The 22,088-nt window shown below is 54.7% G+C and overlaps 1 protein-coding gene across 1 annotated transcript; it reads right to left on the bottom strand.

Annotated features, from left to right (window-relative positions):
• Positions 1-2,111: 2,111 nt before the first annotated feature.
• MAP1LC3A (microtubule associated protein 1 light chain 3 alpha) lies at positions 2,112-20,682 on the bottom strand. Its single transcript, XM_030463279.1, has 4 exons — positions 20,517-20,682; positions 10,796-10,851; positions 3,647-3,753; positions 2,112-3,212 (listed from the first exon to the last, which is right to left on the bottom strand). Exons 1-4 carry the CDS (start codon positions 20,554-20,556, stop codon positions 3,050-3,052), a joined length of 366 nt encoding a protein of 121 aa, XP_030319139.1. The 5' UTR covers positions 20,557-20,682; the 3' UTR covers positions 2,112-3,049.
• Positions 20,683-22,088: the final 1,406 nt, after the last annotated feature.

Here is a 22,088-nt window from a genome sequence, read left to right on the forward strand (position 1 = left end):
GGGTTCACTGTTGGCCCTGAGGAACTTAAAGCTTGGTTTTTTCCAACCAAAACACTGCAGCGATTCTGCACTTCTCCACAGACACACGATGCCATGCCCCATGGACATCACCAAAGGCTCCATCCATGCAGAGCCAAGCTGCGAGACTGCTCGGAGGCTGGACACCACCTCTGAGAGCCACAGAGCTTTGCTCCGAGGGAAACGAGCAGCACCTCCGTCCTTGAGCAGCAGGGGCAGAGCACACCCAGAAAGCAGCTCGGAGCGGGGCTGCCCCGCGCACCCCTTCCCTCCCGCCGAGGGACCCCAGAGAATGCCCGCGGGGGCTCCTCCCGGGCGCCTGATGCTGAGGAGCACCCGTGGGCTACGCCTGGACACCTTCCCCCGCGGGGTCCGCCCTGCCCGCCACAGCCACTCTGCCGCTGCTGCCGCACACCTGAGCCCGGCCCGGCGGGCACGGAGGAGGGGCAGGAGGAGGCCCTGCCGGCGGCCGAGGGCGGCAGCTGCCCGGCACCAGTGCCCGCCCTGCAACCGGGGAGACGCTGCCCGAACGGAGCCCGGCCCACGACCAACACAGCGCACCGCCCCGTCCCGCCCCGGCCTCCCCCCGGGACCCGGACCCCGGGACCCGCTCCCAGCGGCGGCACCGCCGGCCTCGCCTCCCCGCAGAGCCGCCCGGCCCCGCTGCCCCCAGCGCCCCGCCCGGCCCCGTGCCCCTCCCGCTCCTCCCGCTTCCAGCCCTACCCGCCCGGTGCTGGTGTCGGCGGCGGCGCGGAGCAGGGCGCAGAGCAGCGGCAGGAGGGAGCCCGCCGCGGCCAGGCCCCGGCGCCGCCTCGGAGCCATGGCAGCGCGGCGGGGCTCCGGCGGGGCTCCGGCCCGGCGGCGCGGGCTGCGGCTGCGCGGGGAGCTGGGAACCGGAAAGAAGGAACCGCCGAACCGCCTCTTCCTCCGCCGGGCGGCCTGGGGGCTGCGAGACGGGGCTGCCCCGCCAAGGAAGAGCAGGGCAGAGCAGGGCAGGGCAAGGCGGGGATGCGGCGGGACGGTGCTGCCCGCGGGAAGGGCTCCGAGCCGGCACCGGCAGCCCCGTGGCGCTCCGAGGTTTCTCCACGCACCCTCCGGCGGGGATCGCCGCGGCCCCGCAGCAGCAGCAGCAGAAGAGCCGGGACAGGAGGGTCGGGGTCTCCCTCTGTGCCTTCTCCCGCACGGCCGCGTTGTTTGCTGCCCTCCAAGGTCCCGCTCCCTGCAGCCCGGGGGTCCCCAGCAGAAGCCCCAGGTGCAGGAGGCAGCTGAGGAGAAGGGGGAAGGGTTGGCCATGGTCCTGACCCGGACTGCAGGGAGGGGACACTCCCGAGGTTTGCATCCCGGGGGATGAGAGACCCAGGGCCTTTGAAGAAGAGTTTGTTGCCAAATGCTTGCTTGTGCCTCTCTCCGTTCCAGCTGGGCCCTCCTGCTCCGGGGCTTTCCCTGGCACTAATGTCTCTCATCTTCTTCCCTTCCACAGCCTTTCTTACACTAAGACCCAATTTTTCGAGGACTCTGAACTCGAGAGGTGACAAGTAGCCAACATTCTGGTCTGGTTTAGTAGGCTTTGCTGCAGGGCTGATGGAGGGACAGGTCCAGTTCTAGGAAGCCTGGTTTCCTGGTTTTCACACTATGAAGGACTCCGTTGACCTTTGCTTTAGGATACTTTTGGCAGGGACCATTTTCTGTGTCAGTTCCCACAGCTGTCTCTGTGCCTGGGATTAAAGAGCAGTTGTTCACTGGGGTACCCATTCCCTGCAGCTGGAAGATGGGGATGGAGTGCAGAATGAAGCCCCCATAACGTGGGGAACACACGTCTAGGAACACTGACACAGACAAATGAGATGGAAACAGCACATTCATACAAGACACAACTTGAATTTATGTTTATTTATATATTTATATATATATAACTTTGTATAGATTAAACTGGGTGGGATTTTATCATATACATTTTTTTGGTATAATACATGAGAAACAGGAATGGGGAACATAGCAAATATAAATCAGTACATTCCTTGAGCAGACTCTGCCACACTGAGACTGAAAAATTGCGTGCAATGGAGAGACAGAAGGAAAATCAATTTTTTTTTGAAAAAAAGAAAAAAAAAAGGAACAGACAATCTAGGTACACCTGTCAACAGAGGAGCAGCACTATATATATATATATATGGCAAACCTGTATAAATTAAAAGTAAATTCCACTCTGACATCTACTATGCTTTAAAGTGCAACCAAGCCTGATTTATTTACCTACAGAATACAGGAAAGATTGCCCCCTCTCCCCATTCCAACATACCCCTAAAAAACAAAAACAAAACCAAAACAAACACCAAACAAAAAACCCAATAAAATAAATCTAAAGGATATACATTATCCACAGTCCCACAGAGATGCCTACATCTACTCAGTAGCACCAAGAATCTGATATGGGTGTAATTAAAATCAATTAAAACTTGGGAGCAATGGTAACATCTGCTTGCTGCTTTTGCAGCCCTCCTGCCTGGTGCCAGAGCCTGGGAGGAGAGGTGGCTCCCCCTGTGCTGCAGGTGACAGTGACAGTGTCCTCTCTACTGTCTTCTCTCCTGTCCTCTCTCCATCACTGGCTGAACCATTTTGGCAGTGGGCTGTGAACACGCACACACAGAGCACAGCGAGAGCAGCTGAAGGGGACAGGGAGGGACCTGGGGTGGGACAGGGATTTGGGGTGGGACAGGGAGGGACTTGGGGTGGGACAGGGATTTGGGGTGGGACAGGGAGGGACTTGGGGTGGGACAGGGAGCAGAGGCCCCACGCAGGCAGTGTCCATAGGTCTGCACCTACATGGAGGTGAAGGGCTGTGTGAGTCCAACACGTGCCACGAGCCTCTTTGGTGAGAGGGGGCTGGGGAAAAGGAGAGAGGGAGGGAGGGGGGGGGGGCAAAGGGAGTCAGCACGGTCCCCCTCTCATCAGCCTCTGGTTCAGTTGTTGTCCAAGGCTGGGGACACATGTGCCACAGTTCATGTCTCCACGTGCCACCCCTCAGCAGGTCTCAGTAGCCAAAGGTCTCCTGGGAAGCATAGACCATGTAGAGGAAGCCATCCTCGTCCTTTTCCTGCTCGTAGATCTCCGAGATGGGGGTGGACACACTCACCATGCTGTGCTGGTTCACCAGCAGGAAGAAAGCTTGGGTGGGATTCAGCTGCAAGCGGCGCCTGTGGGGACAAGGGCAGAAGGAGTCAGCAAGATCCACACCTTCCCCAGCAACACAGCTCCCACAGGGCCAGGCCAGCACAGCCAGGACCTCCTCCCACAGCTTCAGGACATGGTGTCTGAGCCCCTCTGAGCTGCTGGGGGCTCCAGAGCCTCCTGAGTGGGGACTCGGCCAAGTCCCTTTCTCCAAGTGCTGCTGGGAAAGGCAGAGGGGCACAACTGAGCTGAAGGATAACAGGAGGGGATGGGAGTCCCTGTGGGAGAGAGGTCACAGCCCTTCAGGAGATGCTCAGAACCTGCCCTGCCTCCTGACCCTCCCCACAGGGATCCCCATCCCCAGCAGATGCTTCTGCCTCATCCTCACCCCCCTGGTCCATGTGTAGGGCCCATGGTGAGGACAGGGACACAGCATGCCCGGTGGGGCCACCCCACTCACCGGATTATTTTGACCAATTCACTCATATTGACGTGGTCTGGGACAAGGAACTTGGTCTTGTCCAGCACTGGCAGCTGCTTCTCCCCTTTGTAGCGTTCGATGATAACCTGGGGAGAAAGTCAGAGGCAGGGTCAGCCACAGGCTGCAGTGGCCTCAAGGTCAAACAAATCCAAATAGCAAAAGTGGAAAATGGAGGGAAGGCCCCACTTTGCTTCCCTATCACAGGAAAACGAAGACAAGGACGTGAGCAGTGCCCATCAGGCTGGCTGCAGACAGCTCCTCAGCAGAGTCATCTGTCTGCCTGAGCCAGACTGTGGAGAGCATCCAAGAAAAAAGCACTAAAGCATCAATTGCTCTGCCTGGCTGGGAAACCATAGGCATTAGCAGATGGATTTAGCTGCCTCCCCTGACATGCAGGAGATCTAGAAAAGTGTTAACACCACTTCCAGTCTGACCAAACCCACCAGTTTCACTGCCTTAAGCTAAGGACTGAACTCGTGGTGCCCAGCAAGAGGCAGGAGCATTTTTCTTCTCTTTTGTGCCACGGCTCTGGGCTGCTGCTGTTTACCATCACCCTGCTTCTTGCTCAGGGAGAGCTGTGGATATTCCCCAACAAGCAGGTGCCAGAACTCACTGAGGAGACACCCGAGGCTTTCTGCCAGAAAAGAGGAGTTTGGATTTTGCCAGTCCCACTCCTCACATTCACACTCACACAAACTGACTCCAAAAAGGATCAGAAACCCACAGCCACTTCTCCAGGTGCCACCACACTTCCAGGGCACTTCAGCTCAGTGCCACTGCAGACCCTGTCCCCCCTGCAAGAGGCCTTGCTCTCACCACACCTACATTCTGAAACAGGTAAAACACCCCTTTCTGTTCAGTTTTCCTCCTATTATAATTAATGATTTTCTTCTGTTGGGGAGCATCTGCTGACAGCTACAGCTGCTGTTCTAAACCAGGATGGAAATGTGCCACTGGTGTTCCGAGGAAGGAGGATGCAGGCAGCTGAGGTCAGGGAGGGCAGTACTGGTGAAGCTCAGCACAGCCCCATGACAGTGACAGTGACACTGACCCTCCCATCCCTCCTCCTCTTTTCTCCACAGAAAGACATTTATCTTCCAACGAGTGCATTTTCCTCTCTGCTCACCATCCTCTTGGAGTTCAGGCTGAAAATTATTTTTTACTGGAAGGCAAGGAGTTCCCATAAATCATTTTCCTTGGTGTCCTCCCAAAAGATATGGGAAACTGCCAGTGCCTTTGAGCAGGAGGGATGGAGAAGCATGCAGAGATGAGGGTTCCCAGGAGATGGCTCTCTGGAGCTCCAAGGTTCAGTGGGAACACAGAATTCCCCTCAGCATGTGCTGCCAGCAGCCTCTCTCAGCACCAGGTGTGCAACTCCAGATGCCAACCCACCAAAGCCAAACCAGACACTGGTGGGGATGCTGTGGGGTGGGACTGCTTGAGGAGTCCCCCAGGCTGCACATCTTCTCTCAAAGTCCACCAGAATGGGTCCAGTGACATTGCCAGCAGTTCCTGGATGAGGGAGGGGTGCAAGCACTTGGTGAGAGCTCTGCAGAACACATCCTGGATCAGATCACACAGGGGAGGAACCCAGGAGCCAGAGGGCCCAACAAGCACCACATGAAGGCCCAATAATCCACTGGTGTGTTCTGAGATTGGCCATGTCTGAGCAAGAGTGCCAGAGAGCAGGGAAAGCCAGGTACTGACTGCTGCTCCATCCCCTGCTGCAAACTGGTGAGACCAATCTCCTGCCATGGATTCATGATGATCAGGATGTCCCTCGCCAACCTGCTCATGTCCCTGCCTCCCCCCAGGATGGAGGGCAGAGGAAGGCCAAAGACAAGCAGAACCATTTAGTTTGAGTCTTGGGCTGATTTTGGGTTTCTGCAGAGGGCAGTCTCAGGGGCTGGGCACTCAGAGCAGCCACACACAGGGATGCTGCTCTGGGGCACACGGTGACAGCTGCAGGGCCTTGAGATTTTAATGTCAGTTTGCACAAAGGGGCAGCCACCCTACAACCATGCCTGCAGGGACCTTTCCATGCTGAGGGCCCTGAACACCAGGGCTGTGCCTCTTTTCTCACTAACACTTGGCAGGAACAGAGGCAGACATCTCTAATTACCAGCCAGCTCCATCCCACAAAAGAAAAGCCTCTCAATTAGTCCAAGAATGGGCTGAGGAGGATGGCCTGGCTGCTTCAGGAGCAGCTGCCTTGTGCCCTGTGCAGACAGAGGGTCTGTCAGGCAGAACAGCTTCAAGAGTTTCTGTTTCCAGAACACGAGCTGCAATTTGGGTAACCCAGCCATGGGAACAGGTGGCCAGTGGACAAAACATTTTTATCTGGCTTTGGAGGGAAATGCCTGATCAAATGCTAGTATTACACCCCTGTGGCCATAGGGCTTGTACAGAAAGCCACCTCCCCTCTCGTGCCCCTCTCCCAGGCTGCTGCCTCAGGCCAGGAGGTTCCTTCCTGTGCTCTTGCAGTGGGGACCACAGAAACAACACTGGGCAGAGATGGGAAGGCTCACGGCAGAGCCTGAGCCCAATCATTAACACAGCCCTTGTTCTGGGGCCAGTCTGAGGAGGTGGGAAGGGATTTCAGAAGGGAATGGGGTCAGACCTGGCAGCCCAGCAGATATGAGGCTGCTGCCCCATGGTCCCAAGCCAAACCAGCAGCAGGGCTGGGATGTATTCCCAGTGGGCACCCACAGCCACATGGACACATCTGACCCATCCCTGGAGCCACAGAGCTCACTACAGACACACAGAGCTCTGCCAGAGAGCAGAGCAGGGGAGGGTCTTTTAGTGGCAATATATCCAGTAACCCCCCCTCAACCCAAAAGGTGCTCTGGCATCAATCCATCTTGATTTGTGTCAGCCATGGATCTGCAGGGATCTCCTGGGAACAGCCTTTGCAGGAGCCCAGAGAAAATTGTCCCTTTTTCCAAGGTGTAGAATCCCAAAAAGAATATTCATCTCAAAACAGCCACTCTGACAAAATGGACGTTGGGCTGGGGTGGAGACCTCATTCAGGAGCCATCTGAGCTCTCAAGAAGAGACCCCCTTTGGGGAACCCCCCTGACAAACGGGGCTCTATTCCGGCAAGAGCAGTCCCTCCTTCAGTGGCCATCCCCATCAGCTGAGCAGTGTCCTGGCAAGGGGAGCTCTGTTTGGTGGCCACCCTGACAAGCAGGACACTGTCCTTACTGATAAGGGACAGGGCAGGCAAGGTGTCCCCTGCAGAGTGACATCCTCTGTGTGCCCCAGGTAAAGCCACTGGGGAGGGCACCTCTGCATAAATCAGGGACCTGGCTTTGTCATCCCGTCTGCAGGGGCCCAAGGGAACACCTGGCTGTGCAAGATACCCCAAAGCCCCCCCCAAAAAGGGGGGGTCAGGGGGGCATAGAAGAGGCACACTGGAAATGCTGGATGTGAGCCTAGCATCCAAGGACCACAACTTCCTACCCAGAGCATCCCTGGATCCAAGGGGGGGAGATCTCTACTCTCTCTTCTTTTTTTCTCTCTGTATCTGTTTCTGACCTTACCTGGGCACATGAGGGTAATGTAGTTTCTAACTTTGTTAAGTTTCACCTTGCTTTGTTAAGTTTTGTTAGTGGTAACCTGGTGTTTTAACAACTTCTTTAAATTTTGCTAAAGTGTAATTCATTGCTTTCCAAGTCCCAAAATACCTAATTCTGCTGGTTGTAAGCTGACATACTTTATAATCTTACTCACTTTTAAGTAAAGTTGTGTTTTTATACAAACCTCCTGGGTAATAACCTTACTCCTGAGTACTGTGCAGACAATTCCCCAACTCAGTCTCACTGAATGGGTTGTTAAAAGAGGTTAATTAGAGGAGGAGGAGGATTGGGCCCAGCTACACCCAGGCTCCTCTCTGAAGGAGTTCAGGAAGCAAAGGGGTCCAGTCCCAATCTCCCTGGGTTGACCCCACTCTGAGGAACCCTCCCTGTGCCCAATTTGTGGGATGTGATGTTTGGTTTGGCCTTCACTCCCTGGGCCTGACACAAAGTTGTAATTTGGGTTTCCATCCACCACTGTGCCAGGGGAGAGCATTGTTTGGGCTCCCTCCCTGCCACTGCTCTCCTGCTCCCCTCTGGGTGCGCAGATGAACTTTTTATACATAATCTAACACAGACCTCTCCACGTGGCTCTCCCACACCCCAATCCTGCAGCACTACAGGGACTTGAGAGAATCACAGAATAATTTGGGTTGGAAAGGACCTCAGAGACCCTCAAGTCCAACCCTTGATCCACTCCCCCCGTGGTTCCCAGCCCATGGCACTCAGTGCCACATTCAGTCTCTGCTTAAAAACCTCCAGGGATGGAGAATCCCCCCCTCCCTGGGCAGCCCATTCCAATGTCTGATCACCCTGTCTGCAAAGAATTTCTCCTAATATCCAACCTAAACCTCCCCTGGCAGAGCTGAAGCTGAAGCTTCCTTAGATATTAGGAAGAAATTCTTAAGCCCATGGCCTCTTGTCTTGTCTCTGCCTGGGAGCAGAGCCTGACCCCCCCTGGCTCCAACCTCCTTTCAGGGAGTTGTAGAGAGTGATGAGGTCTCCCCTGAGCCTCCTCTTCTCCAGACTGAACACTCCCATGTCCTACAGCACTACAGTTCTTTGGGAAATGGTTTGCTCCTGTTGCTGCCCAGCACAAGCTGCTCCACTTCAGGGACTCCCATAGGCTCCAGGGAAAAGGGTGCTGGGGCCAGCAGCAGGAATGGGCAGGAATAAGCTCAGTCTGAACTCTCCCAGGGCTGAGAATGATTCCTACAGCACCTCCTGAGGCAGCTGAGGGAGCCCCCAGGGAGATGGCAGCAACCCTGCAGCTGGAGGCTCCTTCCCAGCAGAGCTGAGGGTGAGCAGCACCTCAGTGCCAACACAGCCATGTCCTTCCCAGGAAAAGCTGTGTGCTGGGAGAGCTCTCTAACTGGGAGAGCTCTGCATTCCACCTTTGGGGAATGCAGGAACAGCAGTGGAGCTTCTGGCATGCGGTGAACAGAAGTGCTCCTGCTTGTCTCTTCACTGTGTGTGCCAGGGAGGTGTCCTGGGATGGGATTTCCCTTCAATTCCACACCTCAGGCAGAGTCCAGGTGACCTCAGGTGGGCTCAGACAGACCCCAAGCTCTCTCCCCATGCAGTCCCCCCCATGCGGCCCAGCCCCTTCCTCAGCCATCTCCAGATGAATCCTTCTGGAAACAGGAGAGAAATGCCTTTCCCTGGGCACAAAGCCAGCCCAGGCCCTCTGCAAATCCTCCTGGGCCTCTGTCAGAGCAGAGGGGACTCACCCGAGGGCCCTGAGTGGAAATGGGAGATGCAGGAGGGCAGCAGCTGCAGCAGAACTTGCTGTGTTTTCTGCCACCCATAAGGGGGTAACCTGGGCCATCTTCTCCTTCATTCACTCTGGGCTCCAACCCCTTTGCTAATTCCAAGTGCCTCCCCAGGGAAGACAATCACCTGGCAAACACAGCTCCTGCCTTTCACAGACCTTTCTGCAGCCCCACAGCCACCTCTGAGAGCTGCACCCAGTGACTGCAGCAAGGGGCTCTGTAAGAGAAGAGACAGCAGCAAACTGGGTGTCAGGAGCTGAGCAGGACCAGGCTTTTGGAGATCTCAGCAAGACAAACACAGCTGGATGCCCCAGGGCCTTCCATGCCCTTCTCTCCTGATTCTTTTCAATGGAGGGCAGAGCAGCTGACGCTTCAGCCCAGCCCCTCATCCTCTCCCTCTGCTGGCACTCAGGACACTGTCAAGGACAGTGAGACACTGAACAAATTGATGCCTGGAGGCTCAGGTCTCTGCCATGGCTAAATCTGCACAGCCACAGCTCTGCAACACCCACACCAGCACCCAGGACCTGATGACACAGAAATCTTCACTTAGGGCACGTGGTGGTTGACCCCAACATAAAGAACATTCCAGCCATGGAAGGTCCCCCCCACCTTTCAGTAAATGCTGGTAAAATTCTGCATGTGGATGCAGAGCTCTGGCTCCTTCTGTTCAATTGCTCAGACAGCACACATTTGAGATATCCCTGTGTATTTTATATACAACTTATTTCTTGCCTGTCCTTACTGCTGGAGCCTTACAGCACTGTAAGCAGCTCTGCCACAGCTCTGGAGAAACGCAGGGACAGCCTCGTGCCATGCTAAAAGCACTGGTCAATAATCATGTAGGGGATGAGCAGGGGCAAGTCCTGCTCTGCTGAGCTGACAACACATGGACAGCACAGTGATGGTGGAAGAGAAGGAAGAAAAAGAAGTATTTTTGCTAGAAGGTGCTGTGCTACATCAAAAGAAGAGTGAGGCAGGAATGGACCAATACTTGCCAAGAGCAATTGGAGCCATTAAGCCTTGAAGGCTCAATACTGAGAGACTGGATGCAATATTGAGACAAGGCTGATGTTCACCCAACACTGAGAACAAGCTGGACCAGGAACACCTTCCATTTGTTGGTCATATACACTATGATGTTGCAAACACTGACTTGAGCAAGCCCCAAGCGCATCATTTCTCCATCTTCTCAGGAAGAGAAGCAAATACTCAGCTAGGATATCAAAAGTGCACTGACAGCCACAGAGCAAGACAGCACCTTAGGTCTGACATGGGAGGAAGAACATGAAGTCTCACCTACCCATGCCAACAACAGGAGCTGGGAAAGCCCACGACAGCTGTGACCATTTGGCTGTGGCATGAATTATCCTACACCAGAGCCTCTTTGCTCTCCACACAGTGATCATGATCTCACACATCCTTCTCTAGGCACAGAGAAATTCTTACTTATCCAGGGAAAGTCAGGTGGCTACTGCAACAACAACAAATGAGGCCATTTCAGGTTTTCTCCAGGTTTTCCACTAGCATGGAAGTGGATCTGTGATCAGTTCAGTTCCTTGCCTCTTGAGAGGGCATGAAGTGAAGAGAAGGACTGTGGTTTGCACTGCTGAGATCTGCTACTGAGCAGCTGGAATGCACAAGGCACTAGAGAGTTTCTTGTGTTGCTCCTGGGGAGCAGAGGTTTGTCAACTCCATGGCTGGCTGGGGGAGGACACCCAGCAGCACAGAGAGGTGGTGAGAACAAAGTCCAAGGCGGAAGAGGAATGATAACTTACTGGGATTTTGTTTGGATGCTGCTCTCGGATCTGCTGGACTTCTTTACAACGATCCGCTGGGAAGGAAGAAGAAACAAGGTTAGAAACAGCAGGCTGGACTAATTCAGGCAAAAATGAGGTGACCACCCTGAAAGCCACAAACTAAGAGAGACGTTGCAAAAGAAGTTCAAGTTCTGCTCCTCAGGCCTTTCCTGGGCAGTCTGCAGCAGGAAGATGGTCACTGGAGGTGACCAACCCTTCCTTTGGGCAGCACACATGGAAACCAACTGAATGAGACCATCATAAGGATTACAAAACTATATTCCTAAATCTACCTTAACCAAACCCAGCTGGTGACCCTCAGTGCCAGGCAGCAGCACAGCTTTAGGGGCTCAGCTCAGGCTCTCTGTGTCTCCTGGAGGAGATAGTTCTGCAGCTGGGGATGGGTTTGGGCCGTTTCCTTCAGCTTGCTGTGCACTTCCAGGCTCCACCTGGCACAGAGCCTCAGCCCCAGGGACATTCCCTGCCAGGGAGGACTCCTTCCTACACCACTACTGCCCTGACAAAGTATTTCTAGACCTGCCGTGGAAACAGGGAGAAAAAACTTCAGCAAGGAGGATGGTTTTTCCCTGCAGTTGTTCTCACACTTCCTAACCCCCTTTCCTCCACAGTTCATCTTTCCTGGCACACACCACAGGCAGCACCTCACAGCTCCTGTGCTGCTGGAGCTTACAGGCGAACCCCAGTGTCCCCTCTGCTGCACCACGGGGCCCTCCACACTCCCAAGCAGCAGAAAGGAGGAGCAGAAGCTGGGCCAGGGCCAGGAGAGCTCTGGCTCTGCTCCTCCCTACATTACCAGTACTCTGGCAAGGGCCTCAGAGCCTACCAAGTGCCCATCTGAAGTGCCCAGGGCAAGCACTGGCATGGATTTTCTTTAGGGACCACAAGACTACAAAATCACTGGGTCAAAAATGCTTTTGAGCACCATTTCTGCCTCCTCTGAGAGGAAAAGATCCCTTTGCTAAGAACTGCCAAACCTTTCTTCTGTGGGATTCCATGGACGAGCAAAACAGATCAAGATTATTTGGATTTAGTAGAAAATGTGGGCCTATTTGTTTTGGGTTTTGTGACTGAAGATGTAGTTCCTCATGTTTTCTTTTCACCCCATTCAATGCTCCAGGACATCCTTAGGATGTAATTTTGCCCCAGGGTCCCAATCAGCAAAGAGTTATGCACAAATCAGCACTGTACATGATGCAGGTACAGCAATGTCCCTTCAGGAATGCTGAAGGACACAGTGACAAGAAGCACCCAGCACCCAAATCATAGCACCCAGCTCAGTCAGCACACTGCAGAGCTCTGCTCCCACATCCTCACAGGCTTCCTCAGCATCTGACAGGCTGGGACCCAGAGCATGAGCAGACACCACTTACAAGCCTAAACACTTCAGGCAGCCTGGCTGCAGCCAGCTCAGAGCTGCTGGGCATTCACAGAGATGCAGAAAGCAGGGGGGCCTCCTGGATGGATAATTTTCCCAGCTTCAGCATCCATCCTGTCCTGCATCTCTATGTACTGTCAGGTGGCCATGTGGATGGGCTGCTGGGCATCCTACACTTCCCTCTGGGGTGACAGAACTGTTTGCAGCCCAGCACTGCAGGTTGTTCTGAGAAGGCTCTGAGAAGCAATCCACCCAGGGCAGATTTTCTGTGGCTGTGGATATAGCATCCACCTAGTCCAGGCAGCAGTGCCAAAGGGCAGCACACCCCTGATGCCCTGCTTGGTCCCTGCACAAGATGGCACCCATCAGCACCCTGCCTTCTGCAGAGGAGCCAGAGGTGCCCTGTCCCATCACACTCAGATGTCACACAGGGGCATCTGTCCAGCTACAGCCCAGTGTCCCAGGATCCCACCCCTGTCCCCACAGCCTTTCATACCCCCCAGAGAGCCCAGGCTGCTGCAGCACGCAGCTTCACGTCCTGCTGCCTCCATACTCAGCAGGAATTACAGGCAGGAACCACCAGGGATGAAGCTCTCACCTCACCCCAAGTCTGATGAACCACAGTGGCAGCTCCCCTGTCCCACTCTTTCAGACCTGCCATGTGCCCAGGACCTCGTTCCTCTGCTCAGATGTGTGCTGGCAACATTTTAAACCTCAGGTTCCCCCACTGCAATGACAGCGGGTGCTGCTCTGCTCCAGGAGCCCTTCAGCAGGTCCGTGTGATTGCAGCTGCAAACACTGCCCAGGAAATGCCCATTTCAGAAACTTCATTCAGGAAGGCTGTTGGCAGAAGTTTCCAGGAGATCTGAAGCTCTGCTGAGGAGCAGACTAAGTCCTATTCTAGCCTTGGAGATCCATCCAAGTTGGCTTGGGAATCAGGAGGAGCTATCCTGCATCAATCCTGCACAAGGGTAAATTCTGTGTGCACAGAGTGGAGGTGCTTGAGATCTCCTGCAAGAAGTAGGTGATGGTCACCCACACCCTAGAGCTGGTCCTGTGTCTCATGAAAGCACCATCATCACTCAGCAAGGAGTGGCTATAAATACCACCTTTAATTTAATGTATGTGTAGCCTCATCTAAACCACAGGAATAAAGAGAAAACCCTTAAAGGGCACTTCAGGGAGAGAGCTGCCAGCCTCCCATGGCACTGCAGGCAGGTACATTCCCCCTGGCAGCACCTGCAGACTGACATTCCATCCAGGAATCATTTCACAAGCCTTGCTGTCCTCCTGCAGCTCCCCCAGAGCAGAGCTGTGCTCAGGTCACCCCCTTCCTTCCCCCTTTCCCTAGCTCCTGGCTCCAGTTAATCCTCAGCCTGGATGCAGAGTGAAGCAGAACTGTTTACACAGACAGGGCAGGATGGATATTTTTGCATGGATATTTTTTCCTCTGGCCCCCCGAGGAGAAGCAAAGGCCACACCTGATTGAGGAGCTCAGGACTGCAAGGAGAAGGAATGGAGAGGAGGCAGCTGGAGTTCTGATGAAGCTGAGCAGAGGGAAAGGCACCAGCCCTGCTCCAGGCTGGGGGCACCATGTCTGCCAGGATTCTACCCAGTGCCAGGAGGTAAGAGCTCAAGATGGAAGCAGGATCAGAACCAAACATTTTCTTGGTTATTCCTAGCAAAATTTCACTGCTAGGGCCTACTGAAAGACAGGAGTATTTCTGTAGCACTGCATATGCCAGGAAATTGCCTATTTCTCCTCCAACTGCTGTTTCAGCTGTTAAGTACCAACAGCAAAGCTTGCAAATTGCCCAAAACACCAGAACCTCAGCTGTTCTCTTGACTGAGGTCCTTCCCAAGCTGTTCTCTCAAGGCTGAGAGATCCCCTGGCAATGCAGGATGAGATCATTAGGACAGTTAAGGGGAACAGGAGAACATTTTAAGCCAGACTTCCTGAGCATCGACCTTTCTTATCAGCAGTGCCCAGGAACCTTGGCTACAGGAGACAGGTCCCTGCTGTGCTGGGAGTTGCACAGGCACAGGACAAAGGGACAGCCCTGGATGGGACAGAGCATCTGACAAAAGGTACAGATGGTGGAACAGATGGAAAACACATGGGCAAGTTCTCCAACAGTTCAGTTGTGTAAGGGACAGCATTTTTCAGGAGACACTACACAAACACTGGGCAGGCACTGGTGCTGCCCTGAGGCTGTGGATGGGCCCTACGACCAGCCCTGCAGCCTGTCACCACCAGAAATGCTGTTAGGAAAACATCATTCAGAAAAAATATCCCCCTGGAAATGTCATCAATGTGCTACCAGGTCACCAGCTCCTGAGTGTGTGTGGAAAGCAAAGCAGAGAGCAGAAATTCAGCCGTGGGCTTCTCCCTGTGGCCCCAGAGCCCTGGGCTCAGGGTGCAGCTGCCCATGGCATGGAGGGACAGGTGACAACAGCCCTGCCACTTGCTGCCAGCCCTGAGGTTTCCTTCTGCCTCCCCCAGCACACCCTGCAAGCCAGCTTGGGAGTGGGTCTGCCTCAGACCTGGAGCAGATGCAGAACCAAAGATGTTTCTTCAAGAAGCTGTTGTGGTCAGCCCCAGGGCAGAGGGCGCTGGAACCTGGTCCTCCCTCCAGGAGATTTGCTGCCAGGAGAAGAGGAATGGGGATGGTCTGAAATCAGGGTATGTCTGGGATGAGCTGGCAGCTGCTGAAGACACAGGCAAGTTATGCAGGTCATTCCAGATGACTATTTCTGTACTGTCACACCAGCCTAAGGCCAGACACCTCTCCCCACCATGAAATGCTCCCCCTGCTTGTGTCATGGCCCAGACACCAGCTGGGCTGAGCTGAGCCCTCCTGTCCCTGCACACTGCTTCTCAGGGCAGGGGTGCTGCAGGAGGGGCAGGAACAGACTCCAAGCAGGCAGCTGAGCCCTGGGAAAGTTGTCCTTGCTACTGAGAAAGGAATTCTGTCCCAGGTTACATAGAAACCTGTCAGTGATTCTGATTCTTGGTCCTGTTTCACTGCTTCTGTCTGCAAAGCTGAGGGGGCTCCAAACTTGGGACCAAAACTACACTGTTTGGCACTTACTGTCTGCCAGAGGGTCCTTGCAACAAGGGGTAGGTAAAGGTTGATGCTTCACTGTCACAAGGTCAATCACCAACAGGAATGTGGAGCATGACTGTCCCTTTGGTTGTTACAGCTTCATTACCACATGTGTGTTGTCTGGCTTTTTGGATGCTGAGCTCTTGGATTCCTGTGACTGGAGAAGATTCTCAGCAGCCTTGCTCATCCCAATCTTCCTGGCTCCAGAAAAATCCAGCTTGAAGAAGGATTTTAAAAGGCAAACAGGAACCAGCTTTTTTCTTTTTTTTTTTTTTTTTATTTTTTTTTAGCAGTTTTAACCAAGTATGACTTTGAGCCTGGCTCCAGATTTGTATCCAGCAAATCCATGATAAGGGCTCAGCTTGTGACCATGCAGTGCCACACAACAGCTGTGAAATCTAACTTCATGTCAAGACACTTTTCTCTGGTTGCACAGTACCATGTTGTCACCCCTGCCACAGGCCAGGCAGGATCAGCACTGGGCCTCCACCATCCAACTGCAGGTCCTGAGCACAGGGAGGCCCAAGAGCAATAATTCCTGTGTCATGTTTGGATGGAATATATCAGAGTTCCAGATGAGGAAATGGGTTTTTTACCCAGTTTTTAATCTCAGTTTCAGTAGCCTTGCTGCCCATCCCCTCTGCTGGGAGCTGCCCCCCCAGGGCTCCCCTCTACCATTTGTTTGACCTTTTCTCCTGCCTTGACAACCTTCACAATTACAACCCCCTAGCACAGCAGGAAGGCACTTAGATTTCTCAGAACTACTCAGGACACTTCAAAGTGCTCAAACAAAGAGCTGGCACTCCTGACTGAGCTGTTTTCAAGGCAGACCACAGCACACATGCACACAAAGAGACTTTGCCCAGCCCAGGTCACTGCTGTTTGAGCACAAACACGCTCGGGACACGCAGGGGTTTGCAGGGCTGATGTGGGGAGATCTGCCAGGAGCCAGAGCCTTGTCCTCATTCCTTCATTGTCCCTCACAGCCTATTCCCAAACTGCCTGCTGAAGACAGAAGGCAGCAAACAACCCCCTGAGCAGAGAGCCAGAGGTGTTGACAGACCATGGAATGTCACACGTGCAGGTGACACATCAGGAGGAGCCTCTGAGGTGACTCTGACCATGACCCCACAGACTGACCAGGAAAGGAAGACAGAAGCCAAGGGAGATGACTTGGCTGTGGCTCATGGCTACTCCATGACACAGACAGCAAGAGTCCAACCAGTCTTACAGCTCCTGGATCCATCAGTTCCCACCCACCCTTCTGGCTCCAGGGGATATCTGAAGTTTTTGTAGTGAAAAGTATTAAGTAATGAACAAAGAACACACAGGTTTCATTATTGTTGGCTGCCAGTCAGGACCTTCTGTTAGATAAAAGAATGATAATAATAATATAAAAAATCAGTATTTGTGGTATCATCTTCTGGATGCTTGTTCAGTTCTTCTTGTACTGATATTTTCTTCAATCATGATAATTAATCCCCCCTCAAATCATGTCACAGAATGTCCTCAGTAATTAATATACCTAGACACAGGCAGCTGAGCATCAGCTTGCAAGAATAGTCTCATTTCAAGGAATCCCAGCTCCTGAAGCACAACTGGGAGAGCATTCACAGCCCGAGCACAGAGTATGAGGACAAGGTGCCTCACCTGCCAACCTCAGGTTAAGACCAAGCCACTTTTCCAACAAGCAAACACTGTTAAAACAAGCACAGGATGGTGGAGGAGACAGACAATTCATCCTCTCCTGGTCTTTAACCTGGTACAAGCATGCTGGCTTACAGCAGCTGAGTCCCCAGAGAAGGCAACAACCTCTCTTTCTCAGAGGCAGGAGATGGGGGAATCCATCCCCAGACAGTGCCTTCACCCACTGCTGCCTCTCCACAGGGGAGAAGCTTTCCCAAACAAAAGGCAGATCTCCTAGAGGACTGATCCTGGGTTGGGAATACTCAGTCCACAGTGGCTGAGGTCAGACCCCATGTTTGTCACCCAGCCAGGGGCTCCAGCTGCCTGCCAGGACACACGTGTTGGTGTCTCACTGGGAAGTGCCCCGGGGGTCTGGGGCACCAGGACAACTTCCTTCCAGCTGGGTGTAAGGTCTGTGTCCCTGCTCACACTGGGGATGCTCCGAGTTGGAAACAAAGGCAGCAGGGAGCTGGCAGGCAGCCCTAAGGCAGAAGAGCAGCAGACAGCTCCAAGCCAGCCTGAGAGCTGCTCCCAAGGACCTGAGCTCTTTAGGGGAAGTGGAGTGGTGTCCTCAGGCTGCCAGGACACCCTGTTCCTGTCACACAGACCACAGCTTTGCTCTGGGAATTGTTCTGGACTCCTACAGTGGCTCTGACTGCACACAGGGCAGTGGAGTTCAGCAGGTTCAGCAGAGGGTTGCTGTCAGATTTGACCCCACACACCCAGAACAAAGATGCTCTGCTGCAGACGGCCACGGACCAGACCTGGGGACAGGGGACCAGACCTGGGGACAGGGGATCACCCACTCCCCACTAGTGGCACATCAGATCACAGGGGTCAGTGCTCAGTGCCTTCAGCACACCTTGGCTCAAAGCCCTGGTGTTTCCAGCTTGTCCCTTTTTCAAGTTCTCAACAACGATGAACAGAAATCCGTAAGTTCTATATGGGATAGACCCAAGAGAAAGCAGATGAGCAAGGAGAAGAAATCAAGGGGAAAACAAATCCCAAAAATACAAAAAGAGGGGAAAGATGCATGGAGGAAAGCAGAACCTCCAGCAAGGGGTGGCAAAGCAAGAACTAAGCAAGCCAATTGCTGTGAAACCAGAGCTTTTGTAAACAGTCCTATTCCTGACCCCGCCTTTTCTCTGTTTTTTTGGAACTGTTCCACTTCTATAAAGTTTTGAAGCCTTAAAAACTGAGCCATTCTGAGGGCACAGTGTCGCTGGTGATGTTTTCCATCAGCCCTCTCCAACTGCATTGTAAACAATCGCTTCCTGCTCCTGTTGTGTAATGATTTGAAGATGAAAACAAGTTGTATTTACTTTCTCCAACCAAGCAATTCCAGCCTGACCCCAGCAACCCTGTGGGCTGCCAGACCTCCTCCTCTTTCCCTCCTCCTGGCTGAGTTCTGCAGACCAGTTAGCTGAGAGAGCAAAAGGGCAGAGGAAAGTACACAGAAATAAGGAGCACTTGCAGTTGCCAGCACCAAACTCCCTCACCCCCCTCTTTCCCTCCTGGGCTATTTTAATCCTGCTTGCTTCAGCTACGCTCTGCCTCAGATTTTGTTTTTCTTCTGGCTCATACAAAGTCTGAGCAATCTGCAAAGGCAAACCACCCCCCTCCTGACCAGAACAAGCTGAGCCTCACCAGTTCAAAAGCAGGGAGTTCCTAAGGGTTTGATTTAGGACTTCACTGCTTAGGAGAACACAGCAGGGTCCTGAGCTTGTGTCCCAGGGCACCCAGACTTCACTTGGTTCTTGTTTCTGCATGTGCACTTGGCTCAGCCCCTGTGGCAGGAGAAGCCTGGGTGAGCATTCAAGGCCGGAAGGGTTGCACCAATAAGTTGCCAAATATTTAGTTTCCAAGAGAGCAGCAAGGGGCTGGATCAGCAGTTCAGGAGGAAAAAGTTTCAGTTTTAAAACTCCCATAGGAAAAAGGCCCTCACCTGTGTTTGGGCAGTAATCTGACACAAAAAGAAGCCTTGTTTGGCACAAATACACCAGTTTCAGCATTATTCGGGCAGCAAAGCTCAACCGATCCCCCCTGTGGGATGTGCCCTGCCAGAAACAGGCACCTTCCCCAACGCCAGCTGGCAAAGGTCAAGAGACACAGCAGCTGATCTGTCTGATTCCTGCCAGCCAGGGCTGGGACCTTCTGTGGTCACCTCCTGCCCACCCGAGTTTCCCCACCGTGTCCATCTAACAAAGGGACGAGGGACAAGGGACTCTTCTGGGGCTGGAGAACACCCAGGGCAGGTCCAACAAATTCTTCAGCACCCACTTTGCTATTTGCTAACGAGACGGGGGCACGGAGGGCGAGTTCTGAAGAGGTCACTGTGCCCCAACACTGTGCAAAAGTGTAAAGATCAGACCGAGGACACAGGGGCAGGAGGGAGGGATATTCACATATCCACCTCCTGACTACACGGATTGCAGGGCCCCTTCTCACCGTCAACCCCCTCCTCGGATGGACACAGCACTGGGGGGGGACACAGCACTGGGGGGGGGACACAGCACTGGGGGGGGGGACACAGCACTGGGGGGGGGGACACAGCACTGGGGGGGGGGGACACAGCACTGGGGGGGGGGACACAGCACTGGGGGGGGGGACACAGCACTGGGGGGGGGACACAGCACTGGGGGGGGGGACACAGCACTGGGGGGGGGGGACACAGCACTGGGGGGGGACACACACAGCACTGGGGGGGGACACACAGCACTGGGGGGGGGACACAGCACTGGGGGGGGGACACACACAGCACTGGGGGGGACACACACAGCACTGGGGGGGGACACACAGCACTGGGGGGGGGGACACAGCACTGGGGGGGGGACACAGCACTGGGGGGGGGGGACACAGCACTGGGGGGGGGGACACAGCACTGGGAGGGGGGGACACAGCACTGGGGGGACACACACAGCACTGGGGGGGGGGGGACACACAGCACTGGGGGGACACACACACAGCACTGGGGGACACACACACAGCACTGGGGGACACACACACAGCACTGGGGGGGGACACACACAGCACTGGGAGCCGCTCCGCAAATGCCCCCCGGGGCTTTCCTGCCCTTCCAAGCCCCCCCAGTCCCGCTCCCCCCGCACACGGAGCCGAACGGAGCGGGAGGTTTGGTCCCCGTGGGACCCACGCACAACCCGTGGGTCAGTCCTGACGCGGTTCACACCTCGGGGGGAGGTGCGGGACCAGAACGAGCCCGCAGCATCCCTGCCCCCCCCCGCACACACCGGGGGCGGCTCCCAGCACCTCCGGGCCCGGCGGGGCGCGACCCCTCCGACCTCCCCACAGGGCCGGGGGGACCCAGGGCCCGGTTCGGTCCCGGATGACGTCACCGGGCGGAGGCTGCGGCACCACCACCCCTCCCAGGTCTCCCCCCACCCCAAAGGCCCCGCTTGTCACGGCGGGGCCCGGCGGCGGGGAGAGGAACCCCTCCCCCGTCCGTCCGTCCGTCCGTCCGTCCGTCCCTCCCTCCCTCCCTCCCCGGGCTCACCGAAGGTGCGGCGCTGCTTGAAGGGCCGGTCCGAGGGCATGGCGGGCGGGCGGGCGGGAGCGGCTCTGCCGGGCTGGGTTGGATTCGGTTCGGTTCGGTCTGGCGGCGCGGCCTGCGCGGGGCTGCGGCGGGGCCGTGACGTCACCGGGACACGCCCACAGGGCGGGGCCTGATGAAGCTCCGCCCCGTTCCCCGGGGCCGCCTTTGGGGGGGGCAGTGGGGAGGTCCCGAGGGGGGGGTCCGCGGGGTGGGTTCCCGGGGGGTGTCCCGGGGGGTCCCTCCGCACCAACCACCGGGCTCTCCCCCGGCACCGAGAGCCGCGGGGCCCCTCAGCCCGCCGGGGAGCGGCGCTCTGAGCCCGGGGGGGGCGGGCGGGCAGCGGCAGAGCCCCCGCCGGGGTTGCCGAGGGGTCCCGGGGCGCAGGGTGCCGGCTCGGAGCCCTCCCCCGGGCGGGGGCTGCGGGGCGGGGACCCCGCGGGGTGGGTGCGGTCCCAGCGCGGGGTAGAGGTCGCTCCCGCAGGGTACAGACCCCAGCACGGCTACAGAGAGGGCATACAGTCTCTGGACCTGCCCCAAATGGGTCAAAACGCCATCCAGAACCAGAGCATCAGCGTTTCACCGGGAACCGTGGTTAAGGCTCCTCCTCAACGCGTGCTGCAACAAAATCCCGGGGCTCTGCTGGCAGGGAACTGGCATCAAACCCGAGTGAACAGCAAATGGTGAAGGATTCAGCACAGTATAGAATCATAGAATCATAGAATTGGCTGGGTTGGAAGGGACCTCAGAGATCATCGAGTCCAACCCTTTTACCACCGTTGCGGTTGCTAGACCATGGCACTGAGTGCCACATCCAGTCTCTTTTTAAATATCTCCAGGGATGGAGAATCCACTACTTCCCTGGGCAGCCCATTCCAGTATTAGGGAGAAGAAAAAAATGAAAAGGACATGAAATATGTATCTATTAAGAAAACAACTCACCATGAGAAAAGGAAAGAAGAAAGGAAACAATTATTGTTTTTGTGGCTAGTATCTTAGGTTATCCTTGGCCCAGCGGTAGCAGCAGTGATTTAAACACTTACTGGTAAGGAAGGGGAAACTCTTTAGATTCACTTTGATAGTTAAGATGCAGGTAGAGACATTTGTTTCTGCCATTTAATCAGAAAACAGGTCAGGGAAAGCAGGCATGTTGAATTAGACATGGTACACAGATCAGCTTCTGCATCCTCAGGCAAAGCAATTATTATTATTGTTATTAAGTGTTAACTCCTTTTCGATGAGGGACATGAGGAACTCTTTCTGATTTAGAGATTTTATCCCTGCAGAACTTGTTGCAGGACTGGGGCCATAGTTTCAGAGAAACATTCACACACCTGAAATGGGGGAAAAGACACTGGTTCACGGGAGCTCTGGACCCCCTCAGAATCTATTAAGTACTTATAAAGGTACTTATAAAACGGGACCTGGATCAAGGAAGCAGCAGAGTCCAGCTTACACATTTCTCCCTTCAGTCCTCAGCTTTCTGAAAAACCTTGCAGACCCTAACAACTCTGTTGCTTGTTATGGGCAAAACTC

This window comes from Calypte anna, chromosome 20 (assembly GCF_003957555.1).
Source record: "Calypte anna isolate BGI_N300 chromosome 20, bCalAnn1_v1.p, whole genome shotgun sequence".
Classification (NCBI taxonomy): Eukaryota; Metazoa; Chordata; class Aves; order Apodiformes; family Trochilidae; genus Calypte; species Calypte anna.

What these genes read in the sequence shown, in the direction of transcription:
- MAP1LC3A (XM_030463279.1), bottom strand. Translation starts at nt 20,556, where the DNA reads ATGCCCTCGGACCGGCCCTTCAAGCAGCGCCGCACCTTCG. An exon ending in AGCATCCAAACAAAATCCCA is followed by an intron (nt 3,754 to 10,795) that starts GTAAGTTATCAT and finishes CTTTCTCCCCAG; the next exon opens with GTTATCATCGAACGCTACAA. An exon ending in GAATTGGTCAAAATAATCCG is followed by an intron (nt 3,213 to 3,646) that starts GTGAGTGGGGTG and finishes TTGTCCCCACAG; the next exon opens with GCGCCGCTTGCAGCTGAATC.